At 43.5% G+C, this 20,190-nt stretch overlaps 1 protein-coding gene across 1 annotated transcript in view; it reads right to left on the bottom strand.

The window, feature by feature from the left end:
- The window catches only part of DNAJC10 (DnaJ heat shock protein family (Hsp40) member C10), a 39,633-nt gene that overhangs the window by 3,636 nt on the left and 15,807 nt on the right, over positions 1–20,190 (bottom strand). The window contains exons 9-20 of the mRNA XM_038751355.1: positions 17,252–17,295; positions 16,398–16,529; positions 13,797–13,886; positions 12,099–12,212; positions 11,535–11,649; positions 9,413–9,540; positions 8,708–8,824; positions 6,741–6,842; positions 4,154–4,309; positions 2,496–2,629; positions 2,305–2,358; positions 716–863 (exon numbers count right to left, since the gene is read on the bottom strand). Of these exons, the coding sequence (XP_038607283.1) occupies positions 716–863; positions 2,305–2,358; positions 2,496–2,629; positions 4,154–4,309; positions 6,741–6,842; positions 8,708–8,824; positions 9,413–9,540; positions 11,535–11,649; positions 12,099–12,212; positions 13,797–13,886; positions 16,398–16,529; positions 17,252–17,295 (1,334 nt within the window). The remainder of the gene's footprint in view (positions 1–715; positions 864–2,304; positions 2,359–2,495; positions 2,630–4,153; positions 4,310–6,740; positions 6,843–8,707; positions 8,825–9,412; positions 9,541–11,534; positions 11,650–12,098; positions 12,213–13,796; positions 13,887–16,397; positions 16,530–17,251; positions 17,296–20,190) is intronic.

Below are 20,190 nucleotides of genomic sequence, written 5' to 3'. Positions count from 1 at the left end.
TATTATGTGCCAGGCGTTGGGGTAGACATAAACTAATCAGGCTGGGCACAGTTCATGTCCCACATAGGGCTCACGGCCCAAGATAAGCCAAGAGCCCAGCGGAGGCAGAGCTGGGAGAAGAACCTGGGTCTCATGAATAACGGTGAGGAAGTGACGCTGGCTGGGTTTGTGTGTCGGGAAGAAGGAATGGCGTGATAAAGTAACACACTCAGGGGCAACAAAATGACTTCTGGACTCTAAATCCCAGCCCTCAATTCCAATTCCGGGGTTCAGGTAAGACTGACGATCAAATATCATGGAGATGTTAAGGAAGAATATGACGTAGCATGGTGCACCCTTTCTCTTCTGAGCATCTTTTTATACGAATCGTCACTTAAATTTCTTTGGTCCAGAAAAGTTTCTTAAACCGGGAATCAGGTTACCCTGCCTTTTCTTAGAACACAGTCCCAGCGTAAAGACAGATGAATTTACGGCTAGAAAAATATCCGTTGCTCTCTGAAAGATCGTGCCTCTCATTTTTACATTTAAAACGTTTCAAGAAGAGCCTCTGAGGTCTTTCAGATAACTCTGGCGTTAGCCATAAGGTTTACAGATTACTCCAGAAAGCGTGAGCTCTGTAAATCAGAAATACATCTTTAACTTCCTGCAAATGTATCTCTCTGCTACATATCTCTCTGCAACACACCTTCATTTTAAGACATAAAATTACTCTTACCCTGGCTAATAGCTCAAACTCTGGAGCAAAGTTTCTGCAAGGTCCACACCACGGAGCGTAGAAATCCACGACCCAATGATCTTTTCCTTGTAAGACTTTTTCGTTGAAGGTCTGGGGTGTCAGTTCTATGGACACTTGAGGCAAATATCTGCAGCCAGATAGCCAAACCATCTATTAGCCATGCAAGACTTAAGTCTTCAATCCATTTGAAAAAGCTAGTGGTGACTTAGGAATAATGTCGTCCCCCCTCTCTTTGTTAGTAATGAATGCTTTGAGTGTTTTATACGTTCTTTGTAAACCCAAAATACAATTTTAACTATACAGCTTTCATAAATACATGCTTAGTACGGTGCTCTGCAACACAGTAAAAAGAAATACGACTGGATGAACAAATAAAACGATCAATCAATGGTACTTATTAAGCATTTGCAATGTGCAGGGCACCGTCCTAAGTAGTCTGGAGAGTAAGATACAACATGATCAAAACGGTAGAAGGCGGGTCCTAAGATTTAGGCCTAAGGCCGAGAATTTTATATAATAATAATGATGGCATTTATTAAGCGCTTACTAGGTGCCAAGCACTGTTCTAAGCGCTGGGGAGGTACAAGGTGATCAGGTTGTCCTCTGGGAGGCTCACAGTCTTAATCCCTATTTTGCAGATGAGGTAACTGAGGCACCGAGAAGTGACTTGCCCGAAGTCACCCAACTGACAATTGGCGGGGCCTGGATTTGAACCCATGACCTCTGACTCCAAAGACCGGGCTCTTTCCACTGAGCCACGCTGCTTCTCTAATGTCACTGATGTCCTCTGTCATGCTGCCAAAGCTTCGTCCACATTGTCTCTCTGGCCTGGAACTCTCTCCCCCTCCGTATCTGACAGACCACCACTCTCCCCACCATCAAAGTCTTACGAAAATCACATCTCCTCCAAGAGGCCTTCCCCAAGTCCTCACTTCCCCTACTCTTTTTCCCTTCTGGGTCACCCGCGTACTTGGATCTGTAAGCACTTAGAACAGTGCTTTGCACATAGTATGCGCTTAACAAATACCATCATTATTATTATCCATCCCACTCTCAGCCCCACTGCACTAAATCCACTTCTCCGTCATTTATTTTAATGTCTGGCTAGTCTGTCGACTTGTGGGCGAGGAACACGTCTACAGACTCAGTGGTACTGTACTCTCCCAGGTGCTTAGGGCAGTGCTCTGCACAAAAGGAAGTGCTCAACAAATACCATCGCTTGACTGGACTACAGAGCTGCATCACTTTTGGGCTTTTAAAATTTTACATTTAATACTGTAAAATACCATTTACTGAGTGTTGCTACCGTACACAAAATACGTAACATTTATGGGAATTTGTACCCTCCAAAATCAGTCATGGTGGCATATTCAAGCCATCATTGGTTTTTATAACAATATTTTCCCACAATACCAAGTCCTAGAGGAACACATCTGTAGTGTTTTAAAAGAACTGGGTGGCATTAACTTTCATTCAATTTCCAAGATTTGAATGAAAAAATTATATGTGAAAGAAATGTTATGATTCTGGGGCAACTTTATGGAAAACAATTTCTAGGAACAGCTTACCCCAGGGCCCAGCCTCTTAGAGAATATGCATCCCTGTGCCAGCCATTGTAGCTACTATAAAAGATGAAAAAATATATTATCTCCAAGTGCAGAAATTAGGTAAAATCCAAATATGTTTAAAGACTTAATATCACATAAAAGCCCAGCATATAAAGCCTGAATTCAAAAGAACTTCCCAGATAGAGACTTACTAGTATCGATGAGCTGTATTAGACTTTTGAGGAAACAGTCTTATCTCAGGATACCCCTGGACGTTTTCTTCATGACACAAGGAGTAATGTTTTTGGCAGTCCACGCTGCCGACATTGATCAGTCCATTTATCATCTGAGGGAAAGAGGCAGTTAGACTGAAGTCAGGTCGTAAAAAGAACTGGTTTTTATCCAGAAAGAATCCAGGCGGCACGCTATACTTGGAGTAGTTAACGGAGATCATTCACTCAACTGGAAGTTTTGTTTAGAACCGTTAAACAGAAAATTTCTATTATATTATAAGCAGAGACAGAACTTTGAGGAAGGAGTTCACCTGTGAAATTTCTCACTGATAAAAGCTTGAGTTTATTTTGAAGAGTTTATAAAGTTCACGTACCCAAAACCCGGTAAGGGAAGGGTGAGCTAAACTACAATATGGGAGTGATATCTGTTCTTTCGGACCCTCAAAGAACTGAATCTATCTATCCCGAAACAGGGGAGATTGAACTCCAGCTGGGAAAGGTGCCAGGATGTCCGGAAGGGTAGGATGGAGTTGGGAGGATGGCTGGGGGTGAAGGAGGGTGGTTTCAACTTTTTTTTTAAATGGTATTTGTTAAGTGCTTACTCTGTGCCAGGCACTGTTCTAAGCGCTGAAGTAGATACAAGCTAATCAATTTTGGACACGGTTCCTGTCCTACATGGGGCTTACGGTCTTCATCCCCATTTTTCAGATGGGGTCACTGAGGCCCAGAGAAGTCAAGTGACCTGCCCCCGGTCACGCAGCAGGAAAGTGGCAGAGCTGGGATTAGAACCCAGGTCCTTCTGACCCCCAGGCCCGGGCTTGATCCATTAGGCCATGCTGCTTCTCATGGGAAGCAGCGTGGCTCAGTGGAAAGAGCCAGGGCTTGGGAGTCAGAGGTCATGGGTTCTAATCCCGGCTCTGCCGCTTGTCAGCTGTGTGACTTTGGGCAAGTCACTTCACTTCTCTGGGCCTTGGTTACCTCATCTGTAAAATTGTCTCATCTGTAGAAGGCCTCCTCCAGGAGGCCTTCCCAGACTGAGCCCCTTCCTTCCTCTCCCCCTCGTCCCCCTCTCCATCCCCCGTCTTACCTCCTTCCCTTCCCCACAGCACCTGTATATATGTGTATATGGTTGTACATATTTATTACTCTATTTATTTATTTATTTATTTTACATGTACATATCTATCCTATTTATTTTATTTTGTTAGTATGTTTGGTTTTGTTCTCTGTCTCCCCCTTTTAGACTGTGAGCCCACTGTTGGGTAGGGACTGTCTCTATATGTTGCCAACTTGGACTTCCCAAGCGCTTAGTACAGTGCTCTGCACATAGTAAGCGCTCAATAAATACGATTGATGATGATGATGATGATAAAATGGGGATTAAGGCTGTGGGGCCCCCCGTGGGACAACCTGATCACCTTGTATCCTCCTCAGAGCTTAGAACGGTGCTTTGCACATAGTAAGCGCTTAACAAATTCCATTATTATTATTATTATTATTATGCTGATCTCCCCAAAATAACCGGTGAGATCGTCAGGGGTCAGGGAGAGACAACAGAGCTCCAACCAAATTACAGGAAGTGCAGAGTTACTCTTAACGTAGCCAGAGGAGAAATAGCGGGCAAGCTTTCACCGTACCCGGGCCATCCTCTTCCACTCGGGCATTAAAGCCTGGCAGGGCCCACACCATGGGGCGTAGAAATCCACCAGCCACATTTCATCTCGCTTTCTCCGCTTCACAAGTTCAACGAAGGACTCTGGGGTCAGCGAGACCACGGAAGGGTTCATGAGATCCTAAGGAAGAGCAAGAAGACAATGTTCGCGTTACACCAACGTAAGCAAGTAAAACCGTCGGCCCTGGCACTTCATCATCATCATCAATCGTATTTATTGAGCGCTTACTATGTGCAGAGCACTGTACTAAGCGCTTGGGAAGTACAAGTTGGCAACATATAGAAACAGTCCCTACCCAACAGTGGGCTCACAGTCTAAAAGGGGGAGACAGAGAACAAAACCAAACGTACTAACAAAATAAAATAAATAGAATAGATATGTACAAATAAAATAAATAAATAGAGTAATAAATATGTACAAACATATATACATATATACAGGTGCTGTGGGGAAGGGAAGGAGGTAAGATGGGGGGGATGGAGAGGGGGACGAGGGGGAGAGGAAGGAAGGGGCACTTGTTAGATTAAAGCACGGGGGAAGAGAAAATCTCTCAGACAGAAGGACCGAGCTAATCACAAAGCAGATATGAGGCCAGGCGTGAAGTTTGATCAATGCCAATGCCCTTGTTTCCAGGTAGAGTGGATAGAGAGAGAAGGAGCTGAGTTCTCATCCCGCCTCCACCACTTGTCTATCGTGTGACCTTGGGCACGTCACTTCACTTCCTCTGCGCCTCAGTTACCTCATTTGTAAAATGGGGATGAAGACTGTGAGCCCCAAGTGGGACAGGGACTGCGACCCACTCAATTTGCTTGTATCCACCCTAGTGCTTAGAACAGTGCTGGGCACATAGTAAGTGCTTAACAAATGCCACACTTATTCGTATTAGTATTCTCTGTGCCTCTGTTCCCTCATCTGTAAAATGGGGATTAAGACATGTTTTGTTTTGTGGTCTGTCTCTGCCTTCTAGACTGTGAGCCCGTTGTCGGGTACGGACCGTCTCTATATGTTGCCGACTTGTACTTCCCAAGCGCTTAGTACAGTGCTCTGCACACAGTAAGCGCTCAATAAATATGACTGACTATGAACCCCATGTGGGACAGGGACTGTGTCCAACCCGATTAGCTTGTATTTACCCCAGCGCTTAGTTCGGTGCCTGGCACATACTACTGTAAAACTGTACTCTCCCAAGCGCTTAGTACAGTGCTCTGCACACAGTAAGTACTCAATAAATACAACTGACTTGTATGGTAAGGAATTTACCATCTAAGCAGCGGCTTACAAATTGGGCCTATTCAATAACCATAGCATATTCTGCTTTTCCAATCTATCTCCAATGATTGTGCTCTTCAATGTGAAAGCCAAACTTTAGCTATTTCCTGGCCTCTCCGCTTACCCTGAAGATGACCAATAGATCCAAAGATGCCAAGCTGAATTGGCAGCATCAGAGCTGACTCAAGACTTGCTCCAATTTTTTGCTAGGGGGCAGCTAGGCGGAAAAAAATTTTTAACGACACCCCAATTATCTGAAACCTACTATTTAAAAGCTGATTGGTTAAAATTTTCAGCATGCTCCAGGTTTTCTGCTTCAGGAGTACCAGAAAACCAGAAAATATGGAAAACCGAAAAAGATGCTCAGCCTAGGCACATCATTACTCTTCAACTCCTCCCTGGTTGTGGCAAGAAGATTCTGCAACATGGATAAACCACATCCCTACAGTAATGGCAGTTTACTGTACTCTAAAATTGGTGGAGTTGGAACTTCGAAACATTATCCAATCTTTTTTATTTTTCCAATGGTATTTGATAAATGCTTACTATGTGCTGGACACTGAACTAAGTTCTGGGGTAGATCAATCTAATCAGGGTGGACACATGGGACTCACATGTGTCTCATGGGACAGGGACTGCATCCGACCTGGTTGCGTGGTATTTACCCCAGTGCTTAGCACAGTGCTAGACTTTTAGAAAGCACCTGAATACCACCACTGTTTGGTCTACATTATTCCCAAATCTAGCAACATCTGGCAGGGGAAGAAAATTCATTTTTTACTTTCTCGTCCGCGATCACAAAAAAAAACAGGTTGTAGGGCTAGGCCAATGAGAAGAGGAAAGGGGACAAAAATGAGACAAAGAAGAAAGGAGAAGGGCATAGAAGGGGTGAAGAAGAAAAAGGGACAGATCTGCGGCACCATAGCATCCCAGGGCTTAGACAGTGCCTGGAACACAGTAAGCGCTTAACAAACACCATCATTATTAATCCAGAAATAATTATTAGGAAGGTGGAAAACCATAACTTCTTTCCTAGGTAATTAGGGTAATGTTTCAGTGGAAATGGGATGACCACTGCATTACTAAACATTTCCAAAGTACGTCTCCCAAAGATTGTGAGCCCGTTGTCGGGTAGGGACCGTCTCTATATGCTGCCGACTTGTACTTCCCAAGCGCTTAGTACAGTGCTCTGCACACAGTAAGCGCTCACTAAATACGACTGAATGAATGAATGAACCTACACAAATAGGGGACACAAGTCAGTAACCGTGGTTTCAAATACCTCCACAAACTCCAAGATCTGCTCGGCGGAATGATGTCCTTCGTATTCATGAATGTTGGACTGGTTGAACACCACGGTTGTCGGATAGGCCCGAATATTATACTATTGAAAGACGGGGGAAAAGATGAAGATCATTCCTTCAAACACGAACTGCTTGGGACAAGTTTGCAGCCCACTCAACTTTGCTCAAGATACCAAAAGCCACCCCCGCAAAACCAATACAACGGACTCAACGACCAATTCCTGGTGACCAGAAGCCGACCTCAGCAATGGGAGAGATCGGTTTCACGAGGTCATTTGGTCTGCGGCTGCTTAAGCGGCCTGCTGTTGTCCCCTCAGGAGGAAATCAAAACCCCGGTGGGTGAAAGGGCTCCCAAACTTGAGCCGGGATCACGAGGATCCTCTCCCAACCCTGGAGGAAGATGGGGTGCAGCTGCAACCGTAGAGAGTAAACACAAGAGCATCCTTCGAGCACCCATTTAACATCCCTGCTGACCGGGAAATTTAGATGTTGGTGACCCCCTTTCTACTACATTCCTTCAGGATCTGTTGTCCACCCGTTTTGAAATGACACACGTTCTTCACGGGGGTTACATTTCATTTTACAGTTTCTTACCAGTACAAAAAGTTGGGGGCCCCTTTCCCTTCCAACCCAGACTGAGCCCCCTTTTTCCTCTCCTCCTCCCCATCCACCCCGCCCTACCTCCTTCCCCTCCCCACAGCACCTGTATATGTTTGTACAGATTTACTACTCTGTTTTACTTGTACATACTTACTATTCTATTCATTTTGTCAATGATGTGCATTTAGCTTTAATTTGTTCTGACGACTTGACACCTGTCCACATGTTTTGTTCTCTGTCTCCCCCTTCTAGACTGTGAGCCCACTGTTGGGTAGGGACCGTCTCTATATGTTGCCAACTTGTACTTCCCAAGAGCTTAGTACAGTGCTCTGCACACAGTAAGCGCTCAATAAATACGACTGAATGAATGAATAATCCCAGCTTTCATCTACTAGAGGACAGAAGTGAAATTTGGGTTGGCTTTGTAATCTCCCGGTTCTGCTTTACGTTTGAAGGGAGGCGGGGAAAAGTGAAGAGGGAGGGAGGAGGATCCTCCAGTGGCAATGAGACCGCAACTGTGAGCTCGTTGTGAGTTAGGAATATGACTGTTTGTTATATTGTACTCTCCCAAGCTCTTAGTACAGTGCTTTGCACATAGTAAGTGTTCAATAAATACGACTCAATGAATAAATGACTGAATGACAGCAAACTGCATCGGCTCCTGGCGCAGATACTGAACAGAAGATGGATTCTCCCTGCACCTTTCCCTGATAGGTGTGCCACAGCAGAGCCGGGATTTCTATTCTATTGCTCTTCCCTATGGTTCCGATTTTTCCACTAGTGTTTACAGCTAAACAAGTTGGTCTTTCCTAAATGGGAGGGATGTGTGGAAAGGGTTATTCCATTCACGGATCGGGAAACCCAAGCTTAGAATGTGAGCCCCGCAAGGGAAAGGCACCATGACTAATTCCTACTTGTGTTTTCTCTCCCAGAGCTTAGCACAGTGCTCTGCACACAGTAAGTGCTTAATAAATACAATTACTACTACTACTACTGAGCTTGGGTCCTACACTCGCCTCTTTCACCTAACAGTAATGTGGAACTGAAATGGAAGTGCCGGGTTCCTCCGTTTCTAGGGGTACAGTGCTTTGCCCTCAGTAAGCGCTCGATAACTACGAAGTAATATGAATGCATGAATATTCATTTCCCCTTAAATTAGAAAACAGACAAATATTCTAGTATCTGCAACCAGTGGGTCTCAATGACTTCTAACTGTCGACCTCCCCCCACAAACCATTTCAAATCTTTCTCTGTGTGAAACACAGTCCTTCTAAATCTCCTTTACTTCTCTCCCGTGGGTTACCGCTCCTGGGAGAAGGATGATTAGACAAAGTCATTTTCTTACCATGTTGCACAGTCCCTCGTGCACCGTGCAGTCTAGAGTGCCGAATTTCAGCTGTCCGTTCAGGTGCTTGGATGCCTTCCTCAACTCTGGCAACAGGGCTCGACAGGGAGGACACCACTTGGGAGGAAAAACAGACCCATAACTACATCGAACAAATCGAATTTCAGCTCGGGCAACAATCGGCACCTGGGGAACTTTGTCGAGAGCGGGAAAGTATTCCATTTTACTCCTTTAACGCATAATGAATCGCAGGGTTTGCTTGAGGGGAAGACCAAAATTTGAGATGTCGCATATTTCAGATCAGGCTACTTACATAAAGGACGATGCTACGTTCAATGGTTAAAATGGCTTTAAAAAGTACTGTGGCCTCGTGGAAAGAGCATGGGCCTGGGTTCTAAATCCCAGCTCTGCTACCGGCCTGCCGAGTGACCTTGAGCAAGTCACTTCAGTTTTACGTGTCTCAGCTTCCCTATCTGTTACAAAGAGGATTTGATGCTTGTTCCCCCTCCTACTCCAGCACATATTACGGTGCCTAGTACATAGCGCTTAGCAAAAGACTCAGGAGTCTGCCATGGAGCTGTCTGGAAAGCTTTACAATAAATCCTTCTTTATCTGTGGAGGGAGGAGGAAGAGACTCTACAGACATTTTGAATAAGGTGCTTCCTTGTCCTGCAAAGAAATGAAATTGAATGATGGTATACTTACAGGTGCAAAAAAATCCACCAGCCACGGCTCTTTTTCCTTGCCAGGAAAATTCTGAGGCCCAAGTGTGATAACATGTGAGTTGACACTCTCTTTGGCAAATGCAAGAACATCATATAGAATGTTCTTTCCTTTGGAAGAGAAAAAGATGAAAAAGCCACAATTATAAATGTGCCATTATAAAAGTACCCACTCAGTGTGTTTTTTCTTAATTTTTTTTGATGCCAACAATTAATTCCATGAAAAGATGAAAGAAGGCTGTTTCACTTCCAACTTTTTAAATGAAGAGGAAAGAAAAGCTAGAATATCACGCCAATGAATATTAGATTTAGGCTCCGGACCACACACAGCAACTACGCTTAAGAAGCACCTCTTAATCCAATGTTAACAATAATGAAGTCTAATCAGAGAATGCCAAATATAAATGGCTTCCCAGAATCCTAGACTGTAGGCTTATGTAGTCGGCTTTACCTCATCTTCTTGACGAGAGAACTATGGATGATGCTGAAAATTAAACAGTATCAAAATGTCACACGGGATTGTCAATTATAAATATCCTAAGGTTAACATAATATAGCCAAGAGATCATCTGGAACCGTTTCGATGCTAACATCCGATGAACTCTTCTCCAGCACTTAACTCAGAAAAGCGGAAACGGAAACAGCCTGGGCGTCAGAAGGACCCAGGTCCGAATCCTGCCTCCGCCACTTGTCTGCTTTGTGACCGTGGGCAAGCTACTTGACGTCTGTGCCTCAGTTACCTCATCTGTAAAATGGGGATTTATACTGTGAGCCCCAAGTAGAACAATAATAATAATAATAATAATAATAATAATAATGGCATTTATTAAGTGCTTACTATGTGCAAAGCACTGTTCTAAGCGCTGGTCTGTGTCCAACCTGATTAGCTTGCATCTACCCCAGTGCTTAGTACCGTGCCCGGAATAGAGTAAGCCCGTAACGAGTACCATGAAAATAACAATTCTGTGCTGGATCTCAACAAGGACCACTGAATGAACGGATGAAAAGGTTTGGAAACATATGAGCCATGAGAGGAGACCTCAAAACTGTAGCCAAGGATACACCACAATGATAGATATGGCATGTTGAGTGACAGAAGTAATGCCTAGTTTATGGCTAGTGACACAGAGGCCACTCCAAAGTACAATGTTTCATATGGCTTTAAAAAGCAGTGTGGTCTTGTGGAAAGAGCCCGAGCCTGGGAATCCGAGGGACCTGGGTTCTAATCCCGGCTCCACCGCTTGGGCAAGTTACTCTGCTTGGCACATAGTAAGCGCATAACAAATACCATCGTTATTATTATCAACTTGTCTGTGCCTCAATTCCCTCATCAGTAAAGTGGGGATAAGGTGGGGAATCAATACCTGTTCTCCCTCCTACTTAGGCTGTGAGCCCCATGTGGGACCTAATTATATCTACCCCAGTGCTTAGTTCAGTGCTTGGCACATAGATAGAGCTTAACAAATACCACAACTATTATTATTATTATGATGGGCCCAGGAGTCAGAGAACCTAGGTTCTAATCTCGGTCCTGCCTGCTGAGTAATCTTGGGCAAGTCACTTAATTTTATGTGTCTCAGTTTCCTCATCTGTAAAACGGGGATTCAGTGCCTGTTCTCCCTCCTACTTAGACTGTGAGCCCGATGTGGGACAGGGAATTGTCTCTGACCTGGCTATCTTGTATCTACCCCAGCAGAACACACAACAGTGCCTGGTACCTAGTAAGTGCTTAACAAATACCACATTTCTTAATATCACTATATAAATACGGAGAGATCGATGTATCATAATAAAGGAAAAAGGATGAATTAAAAACAGGAGAAAAGAATCTGACTGGGGACCATTAATTTTTCTGAGAACATTACTGCTGAAAGGATTGGCCAAAAAGCAATGGCAAAGTAATGTTTGACTGGGAGGTGCTAAAGAAATCCGTAAAAAATGACGGCAAAAATATTACTGAAAAAGCAAGACAAAAAGGAACACCAGTGAAGAAGATGAATGAATTATGTACGAACCAACATCTCTAATTGACGTTATTAGGATTTAGGGTGAAAACTCCTCTAAAATAAGGTTAAGTAAGTTTAACATCTACATTCTCATTTTACCATGATGAATTTCATAATCTTCAGTTCCTTTTCCTTTAAATACAGCTAGACATGGCTGACGAACATACAGATTACCGCAAATATCTGGAGCAGAAAGGCAGTCAAACTTCCCAACCTAAGGAGATAATGAAGGTTGATTTTATTTTGTAGAAAGTCTTCCGTTTGCCTTTGGTAAGAAGTATTCTAAATGACCCAAAAGGTATTTTCGCTGACTTTTTTTTTTACATCACAAATGGAAACATCTCTCAGACTGGGATAAATCAAGCACATATGCAATACCGAATTTATAGTGTGAATTTCCCCTTCATTCTAGAACTGATTCTTTCACATCTAATAGTGAAAGGCGGTTTAGTCAAAGTCAGCTTCAAAAGAATTCTAAATAAAGAAACTTCAAATAGCGTCTGCAGTTTCTTTTAAATGTAGGAAGCACACCCTTCCACACACATACGCGCACACACACACAAACATTTGCAGGCAAATCCTCTAAGATCGCCATGAAACAACTTCTCTAAAACAGATTCACCAGGAGACTAAATATATAAATATTTTCATAAGTATTCTTACCTGAATGTGCTCTTTTTTCAGGAGATTTTTCAGTTTTTTTAACTCGTGAACATTTGAATTTTCACTTTTGCCAAATTGAAAGAAAAGTAGCCACCTGTGGTGAGCCAGACGATCCTTAAAAGGGGCGGGAAAAAACAAGACCTGTTTGTGCAAACCTTGAAACCCTATCTGTTAGTTTATTCATGTGATCCACTTAATCGTATTTATTGAGCGATTACTCTGTGCAGACCGCTGTACTAAGTGCTTGGGAGAGTACATTATAACAATATAACGGACACATTCCCTGCCTATTACGAACTTAAAGTCTAGAGGGGGAGGTAGACATTAATAGATATAAATTTACAGATATGTACATAAGGGCTGAAGGGCTGGAAGGGGATGGTGAATAAAAGGAGCCAGTCAAGGGGCTGCAGAAGGGAGTTGAAGAAAAGGAAAAGGCGGCTTAGTCAGGGAAGACCTCTTGGAGATGTGCCTTCAATAAGGCTTTGAAAGCGGGGTGAGTAATCGTCGGTCGGCTTTGAAAGCGGGGTGAGTAATCGTCGGTCGTCTATGAGGGAGGGTGCTCCAGGCCAGAGGCAGGACGTGGGCGAGAGGCAGTTGGTGAGGCAGATGAGATTGGGGTACAGTGAGGAGGTGGTAGATTCCTCCGTTTTTACTCATTCATACCTTGTATCTACTCCAGTGCATAGAAGAGTGCTTAGCAGATAGTAAGCACTTAACAAATACCGTTATTATTAAGTTAAAGAGGACCTCTCTCTACATATTTAGATCAAACCAATATTTCTGAAAATTAAGCATCAAAGGGCTCCAATCTACTTTAGTGGGTAAACTTTCTAAATGGTGTCCAACCTACAGGAACAGCAAAATCTTCTAAGTTTGGACTTCCAAGAGCATTAGGCATGAACTAGTGAAAAGAAATAATTGCAAAGGGTGTGCTTATTTCAATTGGTCTGTATCTTTTCAGAAGTTACGGGGTAAAGTGCTTTTGTTTTGTCTGTTAGCCTCGACTGACTGCCTCTAGCCTCTGGAACATTCTTATCTGCTGGTTTCCTGAAGTTTCGTTAACCCGCGGTCGATTTGTAAGCTTCCTCCTTTATATAAAAGCAACTACAATTACTCCCATAATTGCCTCTACCACATAAATCCCTCCCTCTCAATTTCTGAGGAGTGAATAAAAGATTATTTATGTCATGGACCGGTAACCATAAGCAACGAGAGAGGCTGGGATAGGAAGAGAAGAGTCAGAATGCGATAATGCTGCTTCTGTGATGTCCACGTTAGGAAGAGGAGAAGGTGCTGGCGTTACTTTAATTTACTGAGTGCCCAGTGTATGTGCTCTTGGGAGAGTTAAAACAGAGGTTTGAGAATCAGTCTCAAGTGCCCTCCTTTCTTTCTCTCTCTTCTCCGCTCCTTTCCTCCAACTTTTTTCTCTTGCTCCCCTCTGGTTAGATTCAATTCCCCACATAGTAGCCCCTCCCCTGTCTTTGGGCTATAGAAATTATGCAAAAAGTGGGGCGGTTATATGAGTAAATACGGTATCTTCCTTTGGCATCAAAGGGCAAAGGGAGGAAGCAAGGGGAAAGTGCTATTATCTAAATTTCCTAAATTCTGAATTTGTAGAGGTCTAAATGATTGATTTAATTTACTCTGACATGAAATACATTAGTACATTTATTGTCTAATAATATTGTAAATTACCTCTAGTGAGCCCGCAGAAAGCAATTCAAAATCTGGAAGGTGCTTCATTATTTCCACATATATTTCTTTAGAATCCAAGGAGTTGAGAAACTAGAATAAAGAAAACCATATTTCTAAGCTTTTTATTATCAGGTGCACTTCTCATCTAATTCGCAATTTCCGTCCTAGCTAAGAAAATTACAAAGAACTGAACAAACTTGATTTCTCAGCAAAGACTATGTTTTGAAATTTTGGCCACATTCCCCAAACCCTCAAATCATGTCTTTAGCACAGTTATTTTTAAAATAACTGTATGATATTCTACGTTTGGTTATGTCCTGAAAATGTTCAAGTCATATATACCTCACAGAATGCAACCAAAGTCATAGTCAATGACATTTATTGAGACTTTTCTAGGTGCAAAGCACTGTACTAAGCCCTTGGGAGAGTCCAATACAAGAGAGTTGGCCAACTTACATCTCAAACAATAACCTGATTATTACTCACAGCTTCTCCCTTCACGTTTCCTGGATCCACCCTCCCTCTTTATCCCCTCATGCTCTCGTCACTAAGCCATGCTGCAGCTGACAAGCGGCAGTCGAGGATTAGAACTCAGGTCCTTCTGACTCCGCGGCTCGTGCTCTTTCCACTCCTGGAATCAGCCTCCTCATGGGTCTCCCTGCCGCCAATCTCTCCGCTCTCAATCAACCACTGAATCGATCGATGGTACTTATTGAGCAATTACTGTGTGCGGAGCACTGTCCCGAGCAGTTGGGAGAGAATGATACAACAAAAAATCGTTCACTTTGCTGCCTGGGTCATTTTTCTAAAGCATAGTTCCACCTCAAAAAGCTTCCATGGCTACCCAATTCCTGGCCACGCCAAAGCAGAAACTCCTGACCACTGGCTTGAAGACATTCCTTCAGCTCTCTCCATCTCTTCCGTACTTTCTATTCCCGTGACATCCAAACTCACTGGCTTTGTTCCCACCAAGAAACTCTCCTCGATGTGCCCCAAATTTTCTGCTTCTGACCCCTTGTAATGTCCTTCTTCCTGCCTGAATTCCCGTCCTCTTCAAATCCATCACACTTTCTTCCTTTCAATCTCCTCTTCCTCCTATTTAAGCTCAACTGCTTACTGCTATAGCACTCTCTCAAACACTCGGTACAGTGCTCTGCACTCGATAAAGTGTTCAATAAATATCAGTAGATGGGCACGTGTTTCAGGGTGAAATTTTTTTCATCAGGATGCAACTTCCTAATCTGGACGGAATCCTTGGAACAGAATTTTGGCAGTCTGTCTGTTCAAGAACATTTTCGAACTGGTCTACCCCAGTGGGAATCCCGATTTAACTTTGCGGACTTCTTGCTCCATCCTGACTCATTCATACACAACGTCCTGGATCTCACCATAACTAGTCACCGTCCTGCGTCCTCACCCACTCCTTGGCGAAAACCTCCTAACAGGTTTTTGTCACCCACAGGTTCTCACCCTGCAAAACCGTTCTATCCCCCATCGGAGTCCTCCAATTTCCAGATCTTATTTTAAAAAACCAGTATGGGCCTGGGGGACAAAGGACCTGGGTTCTAATCCTGACTCCGCCAGTGCCTGCTGTGTGAGCTTGGGCAAGTCACTTTGCCTCAGTTTCCTCATCTGTAAAATGGAGATTAAATCTTCCTCCCTTAAAGTTAGACAGTAAATCCCCAAAGGGGACAGGGATTGTGTCTGGCCCGATTATTGTGAATCCACCCCGGTAATTAGTACAGTGTTTGATACAAAGTAAATGCTTAATATAGTAATAACTCACCATACTTAATAGCCTCATAACTACCTCCTCAGCATTTTTCCACCAACTTGCATTTCTGGATGGCGACTTACATCCTCTACTTTTCAAGCACTTTGTCATCCACATGTCCATCTTTCTAATCTCACTTTCCGCCTGTCTGAATTTTAGTTTGTGTCTATCTCCCTTGGTAGATTGTCAAATCCTTGAGGAGTTGACTTCTATTTCACACTCTCAAGTGCTTGGCTCAATTGCTCTGCATTTGGTAGGTGCTCAACGGACACTCCTGTTTGGTTGGTCTAAAAGCATCCATGACTCCCCACAGCCTTGCTTTCAAGGAAGGTATTTGATAGTAATAGTTTGGAAGTGGTGCCGCGTGGACTGGTGGAAAAAAGCCCAGCTCTGCCATTGATTGGCTGTGTGAACTTGGACAAGTCATTTCATGTCTCAGCACCTCAAGTTCCCTCATTTGCAAAAGATGGGGACTCAACACCTCTTCTCCCTCCTACTTAGACTCTGAGCTAAACACTTGAATACTGAAATTATGGTTATGATTTTATGAAAGAGAAAGACAAAAAATATTTCAAAATGTCATAAAAAAAGGCTCTCATCTCAGAATTATCCTTAGTACCCTCAAGTTTATCTACCAAGAAGCCTCTTTTCCTGTTTTGAAGTTCAGCTCAAGAGCAAGCACCTTACAAGTTAAAAATGTAAAGCAGTGACTAAATATTTGCTTTCTCGGATAAATATGCACTCCTGTTAGATACATAAGAACCGCTTTCATTTCCTCAACAGCAACAAAAGCGTGTGCATCGAAATTGTTTAAAAAGGACTCGTACCAAAACACTTCCTTTATTAGTCAAGGTTGCGCCGGGTGGAAAGTAGGCTGTGGTGCTAGATGTGATATCCAAATTATCACAAAGTTCCCCTTGGGTGGCACAATCCATCCACCCTACATTAACGAGGCCGTCCTGAAATAAAATAGAGAGAGAAAGAGAGAGAGAAAAAAATGGAAGTCCGTTTGAAAATAAATCACTTAACCATTATTGCGGATGGGGAAGGGACTGTAAAGTAAGAGAAACAGAAGGCTGGCCACTTTACTACACTAAATAAATTTTTTCAAACCTTTCAGTAACTTGACAGATAATTATTAGCAATCCCGTGAAACAAACAGATTTTCACTTTGGCTTCATTGGTAGATATCTTTTTTACTGGTAGGTATTTATTTTACTGGTAGATATTTATTTTTACAGCCCCTGAGCACTTTCTACAGAATACAGTCTTCACACTGTGTTGTTCAAGGGAAAGGTAAAACAGCTCCTATATACATCAGTTCTCCAAGTTATTATTAAGTTGGCTGACATGTTTAATCACCAAAATTCCCAATCATTGCTTTAAGCACCGGGAAGTATTGTGACCTTACGGACAAAACACGGGGCTGGGAGTCAGAGACCCGGACTCTAAGGCTAATTCCGTGTCTTGTCATCTTTGTGACCTTGGACAAGTCATTTGACTTCTCTGTGCCTCAGTAACCACATCTGTAAAATGGGGATTAAGACTGTGGGATGTGGACCGTTTCCAGCCTCATTATCTTGTCTCTACCGTAGGGCTTAATATAGTGCCTGGCACGAAGTAAGCGCTTAACAAATATCATTAAAAATATTTGGAAAAAAAAAAAAGAATTATTGCTTACCAACATGCCAGCCAGTTTAAGGCGTGTTTGTGAAGACAAACAATCTGAAATAAAGTTAATGAACTGTTATATGTTGAAACAATTATAGATTTAAAAGCCTAGAGGACTTGATTTCTAGACTGTTTTCATATTTATGATGTTAACTGCTTTTTTCTTTGTGGTTTAAGATGTCGCATTCTTTTAAAATTCAAGCCGCTGCCTCATATAGTATTTTTTAACCATCACTTTTCATGGCATTCGCGATACAATACTGGCAGAGTGAGTTGCTTAAAATGCAAATATAAAAGACAGTATGTATTTCTGTTTGAAGTTTTCCAAAAAGTCTCCTCTGTAATAAAGGTCTAAAGTGAATTTTTGTAGCTCAAAACACTCAATATTTGCAGAAATAAAAATCAGCATCGAGAGCCTACTCTGCTAATAAGGATGAGCTTCAGATTGCGGGCTTCAAGACAAACTGGCATGGACAGATTGTTTCAAACTGGCATGAGAAGCAGCGTGGCTCAGTGGAAAGAGCCCGGGCTTTGGAGTCAGAAGTCACGGGTTCAAATCCCGGCTCTGCCAATTGTCAGCTGTGTGACTTTGGGCAAGTCGCTTAACTTCTCTGGGCCTCAGTGACCTCATCTGTAAAATGGGGATTAAGACCGTGAGCCCCCCGTGGGACAACCTGATCACCTTGTAACCTCCCTAGTGCTTAGAACAGTGCTTTGCACATAGTAAGCGCTTAATAAATGCCATTATTATTATTATTAGATTTATTATAGTGCCAGGGGCTTACCTGGTTCTACCTGAACTCCTTGCAGCCCTCCCAGTTGTAATACTACTACTAACAAGAATAATAATAATAATTATGGTATTTAAGCGCTTACTATGTGCCAGACACTGTACTAAGTGCTGGATGTGGAGCAGGTTGGACACAGTTCATGTCCCACATGGGGCTCACTGTCTTAATCACCATTTTTGAGGTGAGGGAACTGAGGCCCGGAGAAGTCCAGCGCTTAGGGCAGTGCTTGGCACATAGTAAGTGCTTAACAAATACCATCATTATTATTATTATTATTATTTGCCCAAGGTCATACCCAGCAGACAAGCGGCGGAGCCGGGACTAGAACTTCCCAAGCGCTTAGTACAGTGCTCTGCACACCGTAAGTGCTCAATAAATACGATTGATTGATTGATTGATTGATTAGAACCCAGGTCCTTCTGCCCACAGTAGATTTTTCCAGGAAGAGTGATCCCAGCAGAGTGCCAATGCGATGTCGTGGCACCGTGACGGGAAAGGCAGATGTCCCGGCGCCGCTCTGCTGTTTGCTGACCACGAGAAACAGCGTGACTTAGCGGAGAGAGCACAGGCCAGGGAGTGAGGGGACCTGGATTCTAATCCCGGCTCCACCCCTGGCCCGCCGGGTGTGACCTTGGGCAAGTCACTTCACTTCTCTGGGCCTCAGTTCCCTCATCTGGAAAATGGAGATTAGGACTGTGAGCCCCCCACGTGGGACGGGGACCGTGTCCAACCTGATTTGCTTATATCCACCTCAGCGCTTAGTACAATCCTTGACACAAAGTAAGCGCTTAAATACCACCCTTATTATTATTACTACGTGCCAAGCACTGTACTAAGTGCTGGGGTAGATACAAGATAATCAGATTGGACACAGTCCCTGTCCCACATACGGCTCAGTCTTATTATTATTATAATTATCCCGGCTCCTCCTTTTGTCTGCCGTGTGACCTTGGGCAAGTCACTTCACTTCTCTGGGCCTCAGTTCCCTCATCTGGAAAATGGAGATTAGGACTGTGAGCCCCCCATGTGGGATGCGGACCGTGTCCAACCTAATTTGCTTATATCCACCCCAGCGCTTATACAATCCCTGACACATAGCAAGCGCTTAAATACCAGCCTTATTATTATTACTACATGCCAAGCGCTGGGGTAGATACAAGATAATCAGATTGGACACAGTCCCTGTCCGACATACAGCTCAGAGTCTTATTATTATTATTATTATTATCCCGGCTCCTCCTTTTGTCTGCCGTGTGAATTTGGGCAAGTCACTTCACTTCTCTGGGCCTCAGTTCCCTCATCTGGAAAATGGAGATTAGGACTGTGAGCCCCCCATGTGGGACAGGGACCGTGTCCAACCTGATTTGCTTATATCCACCTCAGCGCTTAGTACAATCCTTGACACACAGTAAGCGCTTAAATACCAGCCTTATTATTATTACTACGTGCCAAGCACTGTACTAAGTGCTGGGGTAGATACAAGATAATCAGATTGGACACAGTCCCTGTCCCACATACGGCTCAGTCTTATTATTATTATAATTATCCCGGCTCCTCCTTTTGTCTGCCGTGTGAATTTGGGCAAGTCACTTCACTTCTCTGGGCCTCAGTTCCCTCATCTGGAAAATGGAGATTAGGACTGTGAGCCCCCCATGTGGGACAGGGACCATGTCCAACCTGATTTGCTTATATCCACCTCAGCGCTTAGTACAATCCTTGACACATAGTAAGCGCTTAAATACCACCCTTATTATTATTAGTATGTGCCAAGCACTGTACTAAGCGCTGGGGTAGATACAAGATAATCAGATTGGACACAGTCCCTGTCCGACATACGGCTCAGTCTTATTATTATAATTATCCCGGCTCCTCCTTTTGTCTGCCGTGTGAATTTGGGCAAGTCACTTCACTTCTCTGGGCCTCAGTTCCCTCATCTGGAAAATGGAGAGTAGGACTGTGAGCCCCCCATGTGGGACAGGGACCGTGTCCAACCTGATTTGCTTTATACCCACCCCAGGGCTTAGTACAATGCCTGGCACATTGTAAGCACTTAAATACCACCCTTAGTATTATTACTACATGCCAAGCACTGTACTAAGCGCTGGGGTAGATACAAGATAATCAGATTGGGCACAGTCCCTGTCCCACATACGGCTCA

The sequence above is a fragment of the Tachyglossus aculeatus genome, chromosome 9, assembly GCF_015852505.1.
Source record: "Tachyglossus aculeatus isolate mTacAcu1 chromosome 9, mTacAcu1.pri, whole genome shotgun sequence".
NCBI classification, from domain to species: domain Eukaryota; kingdom Metazoa; phylum Chordata; class Mammalia; order Monotremata; family Tachyglossidae; genus Tachyglossus; species Tachyglossus aculeatus.
Note: the sequence above shows the minus strand (reverse complement) of the source record. Positions and strands in the feature narration are given on the sequence as shown.